Source organism: Staurois parvus, unplaced genomic scaffold (assembly GCF_062004578.1).
Source record: "Staurois parvus isolate SC_StPar_1 unplaced genomic scaffold, SC_StPar_1.0 ptg001329l, whole genome shotgun sequence".
Lineage (NCBI taxonomy): Eukaryota > Metazoa > Chordata > Amphibia > Anura > Ranidae > Staurois > Staurois parvus.
Window position 1 is genome coordinate 1236792 of NW_028319125.1, and position 19033 is coordinate 1255824.

At 45.5% G+C, this 19033-nt stretch overlaps 1 protein-coding gene across 1 annotated transcript in view; it reads left to right on the forward strand.

Moving 5' to 3' along the window:
• The window catches only part of ERO1A (endoplasmic reticulum oxidoreductase 1 alpha), a 68590-nt gene that overhangs the window by 15433 nt on the left and 34124 nt on the right, over positions 1–19033 (forward strand). The window contains exon 4 of the mRNA XM_089661362.1: positions 422–460. Within this exon, the coding sequence (XP_089517488.1) occupies positions 422–460 (39 nt within the window). The remainder of the gene's footprint in view (positions 1–421; positions 461–19033) is intronic.

Consider the following 19033-nt stretch of genomic DNA (forward strand, 5'->3'; position numbering starts at 1 on the left):
TGCGGTGTCCTCTGTGTCACGACTGACCAATCAAAAGCAGTCTAGCCCATACTGTCATCCCTGCAAAGATAGGAGACAAAACGCGTGGATTTTGCCCACCTGGGGGAGGAGATTCGCAACATCCCTGGTGTTAGGAGAGTTACAATATGTGCATGTGTATTACCCGCTGCATAAATTGATGGCGCTATATAAGTGCCTGTAATAAATAAATACTCCTGGTGTGTCTTGAGTCACGTTAATGGTGTTTGGAAGATGGATTAATGCTTCAATGAATATTCACACAATTTGGACATTTATTTTGTATATTGTAGAACACTATAATTGTTTGGTCACTTTGTTTGGGTTATATATATGATAATGTCTTCATTTCAGTTTACCCAATTATTGTGCAGATTTGTAATTTTTTTTTTTTTTTTCTTAGGACGCAGTTCCACCTGGAATAAAATCGCCCGGTTATAAGGTATGTGGTAAGGAAATTATGTACTCTGGTCATGGTAACTGCGTTCAATTTAAAGCACTACTTCAGCCAAATGTTTTTGGCTTTAGTTCTGGTAAGGAAGGATTTGAACCACCAGTTTGCGTTTTATTGCGATTTCTGTACCCGTAGGTACTGGCTGTTGTGTCACCAAGATGGGAAATGAGCAGAATCTCTCCATTTGGGGGGGCCACACTATAATAACCTGACTGCATGACAAATGAGAAAATGAAGCTTAAATATGGTTGTAAGCCTAGCTTCTGACTGTATGTGGTGGGATTTTCACACGGTTTGGAGTTCAGATTTATGGTGCAATTTTTGCTTTGACAGCTGCGATTGTGATATGATTTTATTAGTCTATGGAGCATAAAATCGCACCGCACTAAACAAGCACAGGACCCTTTTTTTTTTTTTTTTTTTTTTAACTGCATCAAAATCGCAATGTATAGATGTGAACTACCTTCATAGAAAACAATGTTATTTCACTTGACATGAGAATCAATGCCTTATGGAGAACATCTGAATCGCAACAGATTCGCACCGGTGTGAAACAGGGCTAAAACAGTATTGCACATCCATAAGATTACTGTATTTTGTGCTCCATAAGACGCTTCCCCCCCCCCCCCTCCAAAAATGGGGGGAAATGTCTTTGCGTTTTATGGAGCGGCTGGCCCTTTATTCCCAACCCCCCCACACCCCACCCCTTCCCCATCACTGCTGCGGTGTTAGAATACCAGGATGGCCGCTCGGCTCTTCTGTGGCAGTGCCAGCCAGGGACCAAAGCAACTGCCCCTTAAAGCGGAGTTCCAGCTGGAAAAAAAATCAGCTACAAAAACTACAGCTGCTGACTTTTAAAATACAGCCACTTACCTGTTCCTCGGTCCAGTGGTGTCCTCCCCACCGCTGCTTTCACTGACCGTCTTCTCTCCCTGGTGCGGCATCTTTAGTGTGGGCACCTGGCTGTGGCAGCTTGTGGCTTCAAAGCCGAGTACCCACTGAACATGTGCGAGAAGAACTGCGCTTTGTGAATGGGCCCCGTAGTCTTCTGGGACCTGTCACGTGTCCCAGAAGACTACGGGGAGGGAGAGGACAACTTTCGCTTTTGATCGCCTAGGAGATCGCATTGGAAGTGGGAGTGGGTACCTGTCAAATTCGGGTACCCGCTCCCCAAAGGTCTGTAGTCTCTTATCTCCTGTACTACGTATGCAGTCTCTGGTCATCTCCTGTACTACGTATGCAGTCCCTGGCCGTCTCCTGTACCGCGTCCGCAGTCCCTGGCCGTCTCCTGTACCGCGTCCGCAGTCCCTGGCCGTCTCCTGTACCGCGTCCGCAGTCCCTGGCCGTCTCCTGTACCGCGTCCGCAGTCCCTGGCCGTCTCCTGTACCGCGTCCGCAGTCCCTGGCCGTCTCCTGTACCGTGTCCGCAGTCCCTGGCCGTCTCCTGTACCGCGTCCGCAGTCCCTGGCCGTCTCCTGTACCGTGGGGTTGCCCTCAATGACCCTAGATTTGCCTATATCACCATAGCAAGGAAGTTTGTTGTAGATCTGGTAGCTGTGGGTTAATGTATTTTGCATTTCAGCTATGGCCTTAGCCATGCTTAGTTAAAACCTCACTGTGTGGGCGTACTGTGTTTTTTTTTATTTTTTATTTATTTATTTTTTTTTTTGTTTGTTTGTTTTTTTGTTTGTTTGTTTTTTTGTTTTGTAATGTCAGTTACCATTAACCTAGAGCAGTAGGACAGGCAAGTTGTTTGCTGTTACAATCCAGCTCAGTGCTGAGAAATTCATGCAGAGGAAGTGTGATAAGTGTGGGCTGATGCAACTCTGATCAGTTTCATCTATACATGAAGCTTCCTCTGTCAGCCGTCTCAGTTGCCAGTTAGATTCAAATGTTCAGATTGTAACTGAACAATAGGATGTGAAAATTGGAATCAAATTGCCTGCTGTTGGCAACACAAATTCTCAGAATCTGACAGTTAAAATCTTCCTTGGGGAACAGTTATTTAAAAAAAATATCACTGGCAATTGGGCGTATGCAAGAATGTTAAAGCGGAATGAAACCTTCCAACCCTTTGCAGCCTAGAAAGCTGCCATCTTGGCCTCTGTTTGATCTACAGCAGCTCTGACACGGGATTATGCTGTACACCTGTAAGAATGAGACCTAAAGCTGCACTTGCTGCTAAAAAAAAAGTACACACTATGCAATAGGTTATATTTTCCTATTATTATTATTGATTATTATTATCCTGATTAATTTCTGACCATAAAGTGTGCATAGCTACTATAAATTTCCCTAAATGGGTCACAAACCCTTATACGTTCCCTTTTTAAATAGATTTTCGAGATTGATAAGTCAGCCATGCTTCAGGTAAACAGATCCTTGGGGAAAGATACATATTTAGTTTGACTAGTACAAGAGAGAACGTACGTCTCCCAATAGGAGAGGCAGTCTGTAAATAAACAGGTGCAGAAAATGAACCATGCCTTTGGCTACAGCCTGTAAGAGGCTTATTTATCTATAAACTGGATCATTTCTTCTCTATGCTGAGCGACTCTTTTCCACCATTTCACAATCCTGTCTTCCGATTTTTTTTTTTTTTTGTTTTGTTTTCGCTTTTTTTTGTGGGGTGGGGGGGAGTGCTATTGACTTTCAATTGTAATGTGATTGCGTATAATCAAAATGTATTTCTTGTCCATTGAGGGACACAAGAAGTCTTAATGGAGAAGTACAGCCAAGGCTTTTTTGGCTGTGGTTCACAAGCTTGCAGTTTGTCACCCCTGTGACCCATTTTCAGCTGACAGCAGGCTATCCACTCTGTCCAAACATAAAAAAAAAATCGCCTTTTAATTATACTTTACGCATAGCCTGGGCTTATGCAGCTGAGGTATTTACTACGGTAATGCAGAAGTTTGACTTGCGTTACCCAAATATTTGACCAGAGGCCAGAAGCACATTCTTGTACCCTGTTCAGATTCTGTATCTGATGTTACTTGTGGCCTTAGCATCTACTGAACCATCATCCAAATCCTTGTCAGGTGTGTTTTCCTTGAGTAGGTCTTCTACATTTACTCCCAAGTTAAAGGAGACCACATTATCTCTTATCGATGGCGTGTACACCACCTTTAAAGCCAGAGGTTCATCCTGTTGCTTTTACTAGTGTTTCCAGCGGGTCTCATAGGGCCCCTAAGGCTGCACAAAAAATTCCCTTTGCATCCACTTGTTTTATAGGTGGCTTTTTTTTTTTTTTGTACAAAGATTGGAAGCTCTTACTGGCTTTCTATTAGTTTGGTGAGCATCATGTCCAAAAGTGTTCCATTCCCTCTGTGGATCCAGCTAGGTGAAAGATGCAACTGCTTTTAAGGGTCCAACAGATGCATGACTTGAAGGCCTTTCCAGAACCCTGTTTCCACTGTCTGGTTCTGTTTTGCACTTGATTTTGGCTGCGATATCATTTTGTCATACTATGACTGACTGAATCTAACCTCAGCCATTGAACCTCTGCCTGTTGAACACGTGGAACGGATGGCTGTGGGGCTAAATTTCAGCCGTAATGGCTTCCTGGAAGACTTTGGCCTTATTTCTCACCTTCACTGTTGATTCATATATGAAGGATACTTGTCTTAAGCGATGGACCTCTAAAGTGTTTTGTAAGAAGCTATTGATCTGCATGGCCTTGGAGGGACAGCACCTAATCAGAACAGCTTCCATCTGTAGTTCATAGGGGGAGAGCTGGGCTGGGAATACTGCTAGGAAGTTCTTTGCGGGAGAGGCAGTGTTGTCGGCTCACTGCATAAAATTTAGCGCTCACTGGGTTTTTGGCAGGTTCAACAGGTGTTTTTCTATATTTGAAAAAACGCGTGAAATAGGAATGTATTGCAAAGATGCACTGCATATGTTTTTGTTTTATTTTGCCTAGACATATGCTTTTAAAGTATATAACACAAGTGGTTGTAAACCTTCAGACATGAAATATGAATAAAGCATATCCTTCTATAGCTTGTACTTGTCTCAGTTAAGAGCATGAAGTGTTATTTCTGTCTGCTGATTCATTCCTCCTGCTTTTAGTGTGAGTCACCTTTTGACAAGTTTTCCTGACACCAAGAGAAAAATGGCAACAGGAGAGGGACCTCCAGCAGACTGACAGCCTCTGCTCTGTTTCTGGGGGGGGTGTCTCTTCCCTCCAGTCAGCTGTCAGAGCTCTCCTCGCTGACTCTGCAGTGTGTGATATCAGCTCTCCTCCCCCTTTTTTCTGACTTCTCAGACTAGCTTTAAAATTCTGCAATTTAAACAGCTGTAGAGAAGAGTGCAGATAAACAGGTACATCTTATGTAGGAGGATTTGTTTCAGCTGAGGCCAGTCACTTCATTGGGTATAGTTAAGGATATGATTATGTATATTAAAATGCCCATTTGTGCAACTGCTGCTCAAGAATACAGATATTCATTTCACGTGACTCACCTTGCTGCAGAGCAAGAGGACCTCAGCACCCATCTATGCCTGTATACAATTTGAATATGAATTGCTTTGAAAATCAGAAAAGTGATTCCAGTGCCACGTAAACAAGGCCCTAGCTATCCAGTTCTGCTTTATTTTTTATTAAGAAGCTCTGCCGACTGGTCCAGCTAGGATGGAGAGGTTTTCATGTGTCCTGCAGAGAGCAGTTGGTTTCTATGGAGCTGTGCAAAGAACTGGAGCCTCTGAATAAACAAGATGTCACGGTTGACAGGATGCACTCTGCAACTCGATAAGATTAAGCAGGCGATAAATTTTGAATGATGTTGTGAGTGCAGTTCTTCAGGCTGTACGTTCCTGCATCACGTGATGGGCAGTCATGGCAACATATGGTTGAGTGGCATTGTAGCTTATTGCCAGGTACCATACACTGTTTTTTGTTTTTTTTATTTATTTTTTAATAATTAAAGTGAACTCATCAGCCATTTTAATATCTGTTCTAAAAGCAGGCATCACAAGATAGTGTCTATATAATGTAAAGCACTGAGAAAACCGTTGGTGCTATATAAATCCTGTATAATAATATTACTTTCTTTGCCTAGGGAAGGCTCTTTTGTACACTCCTTTTGATCTTTGTGACTAAGCTTGTCTACCTCTCCTGCCTAACCAGTATAACAAAGATTTGTGCTTGGGCGTAACTTTTTTTTTTTTTTACAAATAAAAAAACTTTTTTTTTACTTTCAACTTTTTTTTTTTCTTTTTTTCATCACGTGATTTTTTTTTGGGGACCAGTTCTTACACGCCCTGCATGTCTCCCCTGTGCTCCACTGAATGTAATGCAGTGCAGATCGCATTGTATTCTTTCCTAGCCTCGATGGCTGAGGACACTGACAATGGGGACCCGGAAGTCATACACATCAGGAACAGGAAGGGGAGGAGAGCAGACTTGCGTTCGCTCACCCCCCCCCCCCCCCCTCCACCTGCGCAGAGCCTGGGATACATAGGGAGCGGGGAAAGGTGCAAGCGGGGGCACACACGTGTGTGTGTGTGTGTGTGTGTGTGTGTGTGTGTGTGTGTAAGCATTTGGGTGGCAATGGAGCCACCCGAATGCTTCCACCTGACGAGCCCTGCAGCTTGCCCGCAGCAGGGCTAAATGTAGACAGAAAGCTACTTGCCCAGTGCCTACAACTGCATGTCCCAGGCGTCGGGTTGTAGGAATTGAGCATCCCTGAGTGTGCCTCAATAGGAAGCTGTGGTGACACACAGAGTAAAGGAGGAGCCAGGAGTGCCGGTGGGGGACCTGAGAAGAGGAAGATCAGGGCTGCTCTATGCATTTCCATTTCAGAGAGCAGGTAAGTATATCGTTAAGTCATTTTTTTTAAAAACAATCACTTTAAAGCTGAACTAAGCCTTCCTTTCTCTTACGTTCGTTGATGGACACAGCTGTTCTGAATTTGGACCATTGGGTATATCGCCACCTGCAGGAGTAGGATACTAGGTAGAAAAGAGCTCAACACCACCTATGGGCAGTCCCATGGCATAAACCCCTCATCTCTGCTGTAGGCAATGCAGTTTTTCTGTCTATTGTTCAGGAGTAAGGACCTGAGTCCCTGCTTGGACCTGTGGTTCCATAGTGTGTTTTTTTTTTTTTTTCTCCTTTTTTTTTTTTTTCCTGTGGAGATATTAAGTCAACAGCCGAACTGGGCAACGGGCTGGATATTCTAGATCCAGCGATCACCCCAGTCTGGCCAGCGAACGCGCACAGACCTTTAGCTAAGCGCTAGGTCGGCCACGACATGTCCCATCCTGGACTGGGGCAGACAAGTTAAACGTCTCACAGGGACACATATGACTGGGCGCTTATAGTCTGTGTCACATTGTTACTCCTGGCCGACAGCCCCCCACTTCGGTGGAGAGGAGGATCTGTCAAGGAAGCCTTACCTGCACGCTCTGTATGGATCGATAAGTAGCTTCTCCCTGCCTTCCCTCCCCCCAATGCAGTGTGGGGCACAGGTACTCTCTGGGGTGATCGACCTTCTGGGTTTCTCTCCACCCCTACAGGCTTGGGCAGTCAGACCTGGCAGCGGTAGGAGGGATCTCTATGGTCTGCCTTCCATTTTGGTGCTGTTGGACTCTGCCTGTGAGAATTCTTTCTGAAGAAGGGTTGTGTCCCCTCTTGTGCCCCCCCCCCCCCCATGGGTGCATGAACCAAACAGTTGGACTGGCTGGCAATTAAGGCTGCAGCTTTGCAACCTACTGGAGCGGAAGGTGCTACCCCGCTACTTGTGGGCATTGCCCTTAAACCCCTCCCCTGCCACCGGGAGCCCTGCAGCTGTGTTTGGTGGGCAGAGCCAAGATGGGCTGGTGCTGGTTTTTGCGCTGCGGTGCCTGCAATGATATTGAGGGCACTGCCTTTACTTAAATACTGCTATTGCTGCTTGGGAGTCCGGTGCCCTCTTCTGGTGGATGGGCTGAGATGGGTATTTGCTGGCTGGGTTGCGATGCCCTCCATTAAGGGCATTTGCCGTCACTTTCTGGTGTTCCCATCTGTCACTGGTGGGCATCCCCCTGCTGGTGGCGGTTGGGTACTGGGTGGGCTCTGGCCCGCTCTTTTTCCTAGGGCTTTTCCCCCTTGCCTGTCAGCAAACCCCCTGCCACCTTCTGTGTGGAGCTAGGGGCCAGTAGTGCTGTGCCTACTATCCCTTTTGGGTCGCAGTGTGCACCAGCTGCAGTTTCGGTCCCGAGTGCAGGCTAGTGGCAGCATCTCGTGCTGGGGGGGTTGGTTGGGGGGTCTGGGAGATTCCCCTGCTTATTCCCCTTTTTGGTTTCTACACAAGGATAAGGTGACTCTTCGTTTGTGCTCCACCTTTGTAACGAAGGTGGTATTGGATTTTCACCCAAGGACACGGTCTTGTTTTCCTTGTGTCCACGGCCATCGTATCCCATAGAGGCCTCGTTGCGCTCCTTGGCTGTGATCTGGTGGTTTGTGTGTGTCTGTCTATTGTGGCCTCCTGGTGGTGGCCGAATTCTTTTTATGGTCAAGAACTGCCCAAGGAAAGGCCTGGTTGCCTCCTCTGCCATGATTCCCATTTGAATCCAGCAGACCCTTGTCCAGGCATACTCTGTTAAGGGGCGGGCTCCTTCCCTGTTTTGGCCCTTTCCACAAGGGTTATTTGTGCCCCCTGTGAGTTCTGGCTTTGGTGATTCGGATTTGCGTGGCAGCTGCCTGGTCATCTGTGCACACCTTTACATATTGTGCAGTTATTTGTATCTTTTAGATGCTTGTTTGGGCTTCAAGGTTTTACAGGCTGTTTACGATTCCTTGTTTGCCTCCTTTTTTAGGGTTTTTTTTTTTTTTTTTCGGGTGGTTAGTATGTTTGCCTGGGTGCTCCAGTTGCTTTTTGGTTTGCCCACCTCTCATTGAGTCACTGCTTTGCCCAGTGGTCCAGATTAGGAACAGCTGTGTCTGTCAATGAATATTAGAGAAACAGGATTTTTTGTTACCCTAAAATCCATTTCTCTGAGTTCATTGACGGATACCGTATCCACCCCTCTATTGGACTTCTGTTTTCTGACACTGCTGTGTTACAAACTGGATTGCCTATAACATAGAGGGGGGGTTATGCCATAAAGGACTGCCCATAGGCGATGTTGAGTTCTTTTCTACCTAGTGTCCTACTCCTGTAGGTGGTGATATAACCCAATGCTCCAGATTCAGAACAGCTGTGTTCGACAATGAACGTAAGAGAAAGGAGGGTGTATTTTTGCTTTAAAATGATTGTAAATTAATATTTTTTTAAAAAATGGAAATGCACAGCGCAGCCCTGATCCTCCTCTTCTTGGCACCTCCTCCTTTTCTCTGTGTGTCACCATAGGAAGCTTCCTATTGAGGCACACCCAATGATGCTCAATTCCTATCGCCTGACACCCGGGATGTGCAGTTTTGGGCGCCGAACAAGTAGCTTTTCTTTCTACATTTTAGCCCTGTAGGTGGCGCTTTATAACCCAGTGATCCAGTTTCAGAACAGCTGTGTCCATCAATTAACTCAGAAAAAGGGATTTTACGGTGAGTAACAAAAAAACCCTGTTCTTTTGGTAGTGCCATCTGGGCATCTTTCAATCTGCAGTTGCCATTGAAATTCCGCAGTGAAAACACAACCGTAAACACCTGAAAGAGATTTTAACTTTTCCCTGCTTCGCTCAAAAATATTTTGCTGAATCTGTACTTTTTATTGTAACTTTGTTTTATTAGCCAACTTTTCCACCATATTTGGGTGACCCATTTCCCTCTAGGCACATTAAAGCAAATTATTTATTTAAATGCCTGAAAGATCCTTCTTATAAAGCAGAAACATCTACTTGTAAAATCTTTAAAGTTCGGTGTCGGGTAATGATGGGTTTCAGAATCATAATGTCATGGTGATATCTGTGTTGGGCCTCCAATGTGGGGAATCCGTACTCGGTACAAATGAGATAACAAGGCTGCTGCGACATTATCGGTCTTATCACCACAAGTCAGCTGCCGAGGCAAATGCCATTATTAGTCTCCCGTGGCCCCTGTAATGCTGGCCACACATGGGCATGGTCTGTATGCCAAAGAATCATACCGCTTGGTTTGCACTTACAAAACCTAGAGCAGCTAGGATTGTGCATTTCACAGCTAATTGGTTTGTTTGAAAATAATATTGTATTTGAACGACAAATGTTTTCTGGCACTGGGAAGGTATTTGTGACCAATGCATTGGGTGACAGTCACTTTTTTCTTTTTTTTTCCAGAAAACTTTCACCTGGTATTAAAAAAAAAAATCTCAGTCCTCGACCTTCAGTTAGCGACTTTGTTTAGGCTGAGATGATGTAATCACTGTGCTGCAGGCAGGAGGAAGCATTTTCTCAGTCACCCCCCCCCCCCCCCCCCCAGTGACCAGACTGCAGCATTGTAACTACAAAGACACGAGATAGGCGGCCGCAGGGGCTACTCTCTGCAAAGCTACCATGATTTACATGCCTGTGTAATCTCTTGGCTAGCATCTCAGTCCACAAAAAGTGTTGGGACCCATTCACAATGCCAGGCTGCTGTCCATTTTTGGCTGCAGTTGGATGTGGCAGGGGACAGTGTGATGTGTATTTTACCACATCATGCAGTTTATTTTTTTGGCGCCCCCTCATTGAAAGTGCCCAAATTGACCCTTTTTATTAATGTTCCTGCACAGCAGCGCTGTGCATTGTGCTGCTATATGGTGGTTTCTGTGCGTTGTGATGCACACCTCCGGGCTGTATTGCAGTGTGAATGGGGCACATAGTAGAAGGCTAGTTGGTGCTAGCTTTCTATTCGGTATTTTCCCATTTGGTAAATGGTAAGGTGTTAGCAGCTTTTTGTAATATTGATTAGGAGGCCTAGAGCGTGGGAGGACTATATAGATATATTAATGGGGCACATATACCTTTTTTGTTTTTGATGTGCCCTAGCGGTGATTCTTGTTCTTCTAGTACAGAAAAATGCTACTTTCTGCAGTCGTGTGAACAGGTCCTTTTATACGAACGCTACTTGGCATTCATGCACTTAAAAAAATAACCTCTGCAAAACCATTTTTAAAATTTTGGGCTCTGGTAGCATTTAGCTGTAATGTGTCAGTATGGAGCTTATTAGTACATTTTGGCATATTTAACTGGCTAATCTCATCCAGCACTGTGCTGTCAGTACTCCCGTTGGTCATGGGCACTGCTATCTTCTCCTGGTCTTCTTTCCACTTTCCAACTCTTCGGCCACTTGTTTGGCTGGACCAGGTTGGCATCACTCTCATGCATACGTATAGGAGGCGCACAGGGGCGGACTGACCATTTGGAAACTGGGGCACTGCCTGAGGGCCCGGGGTCAGTAGGGGGCCCCATGAGATGCCCCTGGTACACTTTTTTTTTTTTTTTCATAGGCTTTTTTGAGTTTGGGCAAAGACACAGGGGCCCCATGATCCCCTATTGCCCGGGGGCCCCATGAGTTGTCAGTCTGCCCCTGGAGGCGCATCACCATCATGGCACAGAGTGGCGGCTCTTTATTGTACTGTCACTGCAGCTATATACGCCCTATGTGAACCAGCCAGAGGTATACTGTAGTCCAGCAGGGGAAATGGGGAAGGGTTAACGTTGCTGCCTAGGATTCTAGGAGCTCACTGGATTTCTGGAAGAATCTGTGGGGATTTTTCTGGCAAAACCTAAAAAAAAGTGATAGCAGAGATATATATCTTTTGATTTGTTTAGCTGAAGACTTAAAAATATAAACTCTTCGATGCTGGAAAAGCCAAGCCCAACCTGCATTGCCCTCACTTCACCTTTTTTCCATCATTAGGTTTTATAATTCAGGTTCAGATGCTCATTAAAACTAATATATTTTTTTACAAATGCGTGGAAATGATGATCGCCTCGTGGACGTTTCCTGTTAATAATACTCCAGAAAGTTTGGGTTGCATAAATTGTCTGTCCATTGGTGTGTGTCCGCTTCTTGAAGGTCGAGGAAAGTTTTAGATTGTTTAGTTTGCGAGTGTCGCAGGAAGGTTATGGAAAGCGCTATTGCCAGGCGGATCCAATGATTATTTTGGAAGCTTATAAAAGAAAATTATCTTCCTTTTTGTGATAAAAGGCCCATTATAGTTGAACCATCGTTCTCTTTTTAGACAGAAAGATTGTACTTTGAGATTACGGTAGATTGTTCACCAGGCTTGGTTTTAAAGGAGTCAGCTGTTTTATATTACTGCCTAGATTGCCGAGACTGACATGCAATATATTCTATCTGCAGCTGCCTTTTTATGAGTCCTATAACAAAGGCAAACAGATTTTGGGTTGCAGACAAAGGCACAATACTGAAGAGGTAAACGAACACGTAATTTTGAACTCCAAGCATATATAAAATGCACAAATGAATGCGGCTCTGTATTCATGAATACCTCGTTAAAGTGATATTAAAGTCATTTAAAAAAAAAACTAACATGTAATACTTGCCTGCTCTGTGCAATAGTTCTGCACAGAGCAGTCCTGATTCTCCTCTTTTCGGGTCCCCTGTCGGCGCTCCTGGCCTCTCCCTCCTGCCGAGTGCCTCCAGAGCAAACCGCTCCCAAGCCGCTGCACTGCATTTCCATACACACGCAGTCCAGCTTAGCCCCGCCCCTGCTCTCTCTTCATTGGTTCACTGGCTGTGATTGACAGTAGCAGGAGCCAACATTTTTTTTATTTATTTATTTTTTAAACTAGATTTTAAGAACTTGATTTGGTATCCAGTAGAGCTCTGTCAAGGAGAGTGACATGGCCAGTTGTACATGAGTGCTGTTGTGCTAAGGAAACCGGTTGATAAGAGAGAGATTCTCATCAGTCTGCAGATTCTTTTTATCAGTGTGCAGTCAAAGGCTGGGGAGGGACAAGACCCTCAAGTGTTGCTTATCTGCAGCAGAGAAAAATAAGGTTTTCTGCCTTGCCACAAAGATGTGCTATGTGACAGAGCTGTGTGATTCTGAGGACTTAATGGACGAAAATGAAATGCTTTGGCAGGATTTCATGTCTATATTTAGCTGTTTGCCTTGAGTTCAGCTTCAAACTGTATGTCTAGGTAAAATTCAAAAATATACATTCTTAACGTCTTTGCAATATGTGCAAATTTCCCAATGTTTTATCTCTTTAAATACACAAGTACAGAAAAATATCTATAGATCTGCCACAAAGTTTGTGAGCTGACAACACAGTGCCTTTGCTGCCCTGAAATTACTAACAGTATGGTGAACCCTGTGCAGTCTTCCTCCACTGAACTACAGAAAATCTTCCCCTTATTTTATGTAGATGTGGTGCTGATCTGTAGTCTAGCATTTGGGAACGCCGGCAGAGCTGACCACAATACTTCTGATTTTTCTGTAAAGCAGAGACAAGGTTTTCAACTCAAACAGGAAATTAGGAGCACAGTCTTCTTCTCCCTCCAGTGAGTGTCTCCTTAGCAAGCCACGTACTATGGGGGCACCTGTACAGGCATGCTCCTGAGACAGGCTGTGTGCATCCACAGATATACACAGTGTCAGGAAGCCATGCCCCCACTCCCTCCTCAGAGGAGTTTGACTGACAGCAATAGGCACCAATGGTCCTGCTGCTCTGTGTCTCCTGTGAGACCAGGAAAAGAAGAGAACAGGGCCGCAGTCAGCACCGCTCTGAATCTGTGAGAGGAATTGGCTAAGTGTTTAGGGAGGGGTTTGGGGGAACAGCTAGTGGGGTGTTTTTTACCTCTTTGCAGAGAATGCATTAAAGGATAAGTTCACTTTTTTAAAAATAATAAATGCATTTTTTTGCAGGTAAAAGAAAATGTGCATTTATTCCTTTTTTTTTATTAGGAGCCTGTAAAGTATTGCACTCATGATCAGCAGATCACGGGTGCAATGCAAGATTCCTGCAGACCATCAGTGGAAACTTCTTGTACCTCGTATGCGCAGGCAGTTAAACAATGACAGGAACTATCAATGAACTACCTAGAGCAGTGGTTCTCAACCTTTCTAATGCCACGACCCCTTAATACAGTTCCTCATGTTGTGGTGACCCCCAACCATAAAATTATTTTCGTTGCTACTTCATAACTGTAATTTTGCAGTGGGAGGAGTAGTGCCACGTCATTGGTGTCAGTGGGAGGACTAGTGTCCCATCACTGATGTCAATGGGAGGAATAGTGACCCATCATTGGTGTCAGTGGTAGGAATAGTGCCCCATCATTGGTGTCCGTGGTAGGAATAGTGCCCCATCATTGGTGTCAGTGGGAGGAATAGTGCCCCATCATTGGTGTCAGTGGGAGGAATAGTGCCCCATCATAGGTGTCAGTGGGAGGAATAGTGCCCCATCATTGGTGTCAGTGGGAGGAATAGTGCCCCATCATTGGTGTCAGTGGGAGGAATAGTGCCCCATCATAGGTGTCAGTGGGAGGAATAGTGCCCCATCATAGGTGTCAGTGGGAGGAATAGTGCCCCATCATAGGTGTCAGTGGGAGGAATAGTGCCCCATCATTGGTGTCAGTGGGGGGAATAGTGCCCCATCGTTGGTGTCAGTGGGGGGAGGAATAGTGCCCCATCGTTGGTGTCAGTGGGGGGAGGAATAGTGCCCCATCGTAGGTGTCAGTGGGGGGAGGAATAGTGCCCCATCATTGGTGTCAGTGGGGGGAGGAATAGTGCCCCATCGTAGGTGTCAGTGGGGGGAGGAATAGTGCCCCATCATTGGTGTCAGTGGGAGGAATAGTGCCCCAACACTGGTGTCAGTGGGAGGAATAGTGCCCCAACATTGGTGTCAGTAGGAGGAATAGTGCCCCCATCATTGGTGTCAGTGGGAGGAATAGTGCCCCATCATTGGTATCAGGGGGAGCAATAGTGCCCCAACGTTGCTGTCAGTGGGAGGAATAGTGCCCCATCGTTGGTGTCAGTGGGGGGAGGAATAGTGCCCCATCGTTGGTGTCAGTGGGGGGAGGAATAGTGCCCCATCATATGTGTCAGTGGGGGGAGGAATAGTGCCCCATCATAGGTGTCAGTGGGGGGAGGAATAGTGCCCCATCATAGGTGTCAGTGGGGGGAGGAATAGTGCCCCATCATTGGTGTCAGTGGGGGGAGGAATAGTGCCCCATCATTGGTGTCAGTGGGGGGAGGAATAGTGCCCCATCATTGGTGTCAGTGGGGGGAATAGTGCTCCATCATTGGTGTCAGTGGGGGGAATAGTGCCCCATCATTGGTGTCAGTGGGAGGAATAGTGCCCCATCACTGGTATCAGTGGGGGGAGGAATAGTGCCCCATCATTAGTATTAGTGACACCAATGATTGGGCACTATTCCTCCCACTGACACCAATGATACTTACCTTGCTGACCCCTGCTCCAGCCTGGGCTCGCTCCCTCCCTCCCTCTCCCATGGTACAGACACTTACCGGTCAGATGTCTTCCTTCTCCGGCCGCTCTCCTCCTCTTCACTCGCTCGATCTTCGCGGTGCCGCTCGGCTCCTCCTTTCCAAGCTCCACCTCCTCGCCGGTGATTGGCCGCCTGTGTGCCTCTCCTGAGCTACAGTTTCGGCGGCCAATCACCGACGAGGAAGGATTGATCCCGGGGGTGTGTCCAGATGACAGGGACGGCATGTCATCCCGCCCACACCTGGAGACGGATCAAGGAGCAGTGTCTCGGTTCCTAAGGCCATCGGAAATATGTGTTTTCCGATGGTCTTAGGCGACCCCTGGGAAAGTGTCGTTCGACCCCCAGGTTGAGAACCGCTGACCTAGAGCATTCATCATTGTGACTGCAAGTGTTCAGGGAGAAGATCCCCAAATCTGTCACTAGAGGCAGAATGAGGAGAGCCTGCAGCAGTGTTGCAAGCTCCACCCTAAAAATGGGTGGAACATGTTCCCAAAGGTGAACAGATCCTTTTTAAAGTTTTAACCGTGACTTTGTAAAACAACCCATTCAATTTAGAATAGAAATGAAAGGCAAAACATTTGTGTATACATATTAAAAAAAACAATATAAATACCCAGGCTTGATTACTTCCAGACCTGTTAAATCAAGAAATCACTTAAATACAAGCTGTCTGACAAAGTGAAGCACGCTAAAAGATCTCAAAAAGCGACATATCATGCTGTGATCTATAGACATTCAAGAACCGATTAGAAACAAAGTAATTGACATTTATCAGTCTGGAAAAGGTTACAAAGTCATTTCTAGGGCTTTGGGACTCCAGCAAACCACAGTGAGAGCCATTATCCACAAATGGTGAAAACTTGGAACACTGGTGAACCTTCCCAGGAGTGGCAACCCTACTCAAATCACTCCAAGAGCATAATGACGACTCATCCAGGGGGTCATAAATAAAACCAAAATTACATCTAAAGAACTGCAGGCCTCGCTTGCCTCAGTTAAGGTCAATGCTCATGATTCAACAATAAGAAAGACTGGGCAAAAATGGCATCCATGGGAGGGTTCCAAGACGAAAGCCACTGCTGACCAAAAAACACAAAAGCCCGTCTCACATTTGCCGAAAGACATCTTGATTATCCCCAAGACTTTTGGGCAAATATTCTGTGGACCGAAGAGACAAAAGTTGAACGTCCTGGAAGGTGTGCGTCCCGTTACATCTGCCATAAAACTACCACAGCATTTCATAAAAAGAACATCATACCAGCAGTCGAACGTGGTGGGAGTGTGATGGTCTGGGGCTGCTTTGCAGCTTGAAGATATTCTGGTAGAGCGCAGAATTCATGGTTCCATCAATTATGGCAAGTTGTCCAGGTCCTGAAGGAGAATATCTGGCTATCAGTTCCTGACCTCAAGCTCAAGTGCACTTGGATTATGCAGCAAGACAATGATCCAAAATACACCAGTAAGTCCACCTCTAAATTTCTGTCTTAAAAAAATCAGAATTAAGGTATTGTAGTTGCATTTGTTGTCGCCAAGGGTGGCACAACCAGTTATTACTTTTAGAGGGCAATTACTTTTTCACATAGGGCCAGGCAGGTTTGGACAGTCTATAAATAAAATCATCATTTAAAAACTGCATTTGTGCAATGTTAAATTTTTGTTTTATCGGAATAATTTAAGAGTGAAAAATATGCAAAAACAAAAAAAAAATCAGGAAGAAGGCAAATACTTATTCACAGCACTGTATCGGGAATATAAAATGATTATTATAATACATGATTTATATAGCGCCAACAGTTTGCTCAGCACTTTTCAAAATAAAGGGAGACAATACAGCAACAATACAGTTCAATGCAAGAGTGTTAGGAGGGCCCTGCTCCTTGGAGCTTACAATCTAAGAGGGAGGGGCTAGTGGTACAAAAATTAATAACTGTGAGGGATGGACTGGTAGGAGGAATAGAAGCTTCCATTATTAGCTGAGGGCAGGATAGGCTTCCCTGAAGAGAGAGGTTTTCAGAGATCTCCTAAAAGTGGGCAGAGTAGGCAATAGTCTGATAGATTGAGGTAGAGAGTTCCAGAGGATGGGGGATGCTCTGGAGACTAGCATGGGAGGAGGAGACAAGGGAGCTAGAGAGCAGGAGGTCGTGCGAGGAGCGGAGAGTACGTTTTGGGTGATATTTGGAGACAAGGTCGGTGATGTAATTTGGAGCGGAGTTATAAATGGCTTTATATGTTATTGTTAATGTTTTGAATTTTATTCGTTGGGGAATAGGAAGCCAGTGGAGGGATTGGCAGAGAGGGGTGGAGGACACTGAGTGGAGGCCAGTGGAGGGATTGGCAGAGAGGGATGGAGGACACTGAGTGGAGGCCAGTGGAGGGATTGGCAGAGAGGGGTGGAGGACACTGAGTGGAGACCAGTGGAGGGATTGGCAGAGAGGGATGGCATGTTAGGTTTACATATTCTACGGTTAAAAAAAAAAGCATGACTTTAGAGCCACTTTAAAGTGGTAGTGAACCTCAGATAATAAAAATCTTCTCTCTGCACGTTCAGATCATAATATGCTAGTATGCATAGCTCCCCGAGGCTTCCATCTTCACCCAGTCTTCCTTTCCGGGTTCACAGTACGCAGCTATTTGACTGGCCGAGTCACAATGATGTCACGTCCGCGCATGTGCGCAGAAGTCTCGGCCGCTGCACAGCTCTCTCAATGGACGTCATGCCGTCTATTCATATCGCAGTGTACATGCATCAGTGAAATCAACGGCGCTATAAAAGTAAACATCTTCTAAACTGTGCACGTTTAGGAGATATTTACAGTACCTACAGGTAAACCTTATTAAAGCGGAGTTGCACTCACGCTGTCATAAAAGTCAGCAGCTACAAAAACTGTAGCTGCTGACTTTTAAAAAAAACAGCCACTTACCTGTCCCTCGGTCCCGTGGTGTGTCCTCCGCAACCCGTTTCACTGGCCGTCCTGGATTCCAGGAGGCCGGCACCTTCAGTGTGGGCACCCAGCTGTGACAGCTTGCGGCTTCACTGGCGGGTACCCACTGCGCATGCGCGAGTAGCGCTGCGCTTCCTGAATGGTCCTGTAGTCTTCTGAGACCTGTCACGTGTCCCAAAAGACTACAGGGAGGGAGGACACCTTCCGATCACCTAGGCAGTCGGACTGGAAGTGGGAGCGAGTACCTATCAAACTCGGGTACCCACTCCCGCCCCCCCAAAGGTACCAATCCTTAATGGGGAGCGGGGGAGCAGTCCTTAAAGTGGAACTTCCCCTTTTGGGTGGAGCTCCGCTTTAACATCTTACCTGTAGATAAAATATACAAAATAGACTTTCACTTTTAAATTTTTTTTTTTTGTTTGTTTATTTAGTTCAGCTTTTTAAGCTTTAACCATCACTTTCCTTTGTAATATATTCTGGATTGTGGACCATAATGAGCATCTGCAAGAAGCCAACACCAAATCCTCAGATGCAGGGAAAGCCTGCACATAGGATTGGATGCATGCTGTGTTCACCTGTTTAGCAAGGGGATGCCCCTGATAATTGTGTGGCAAGGTTGATCTGATACTCTGCAGATATAACAATTTCTGGAATTCGTTTTTTGTACTCCCATTCACTGATGAAATAGTTCCATTAATAGTCCCTATCTGCCGGAGGGCTTATATGGTCCCTACTTCAGTAAGTTCTGCTTCAGCCACTTTGGCTCTGTATTGTGACCAGCAGGAGGACCAGCCTTCCTTACATTGTGGAACTCTTCTGTAAACTTGTATGTTGAAGGATTTAATTAAAAAGAAAATAAATTACATTTACTCTGATTGTGCTTGGAGCTTCCACAGTTCAGTAAACACCGTGTCACAGCGGCAGAGAAGATAAAGACGGCAGGGGAATATTTTTATTTTATTTTTTTTCCCCCCAATCCTAAATGGCTTCTGTCCCATGTGAGTCAGAAATAGACGTCAGAGAGGTGTGGGAAAACTAAGCACGGGACGCATTTGTCTGTCGGCTCACCAGGGACACAGAATGTAATTCTTCACCGAGCGTAATCCTTGCTACAGTCCTTCTACTCCAAGTAATATTGAAAAAAAAAAAAGAGATGCTGCAGGTGGCTGTGTGCAGCTGTATTAAATCCTTTAATGAATATTTTATTAAAGCTAAACCCCAGACAGATTTAAAAGTCACAAATGAATGCAGCGCTGTAGTCATT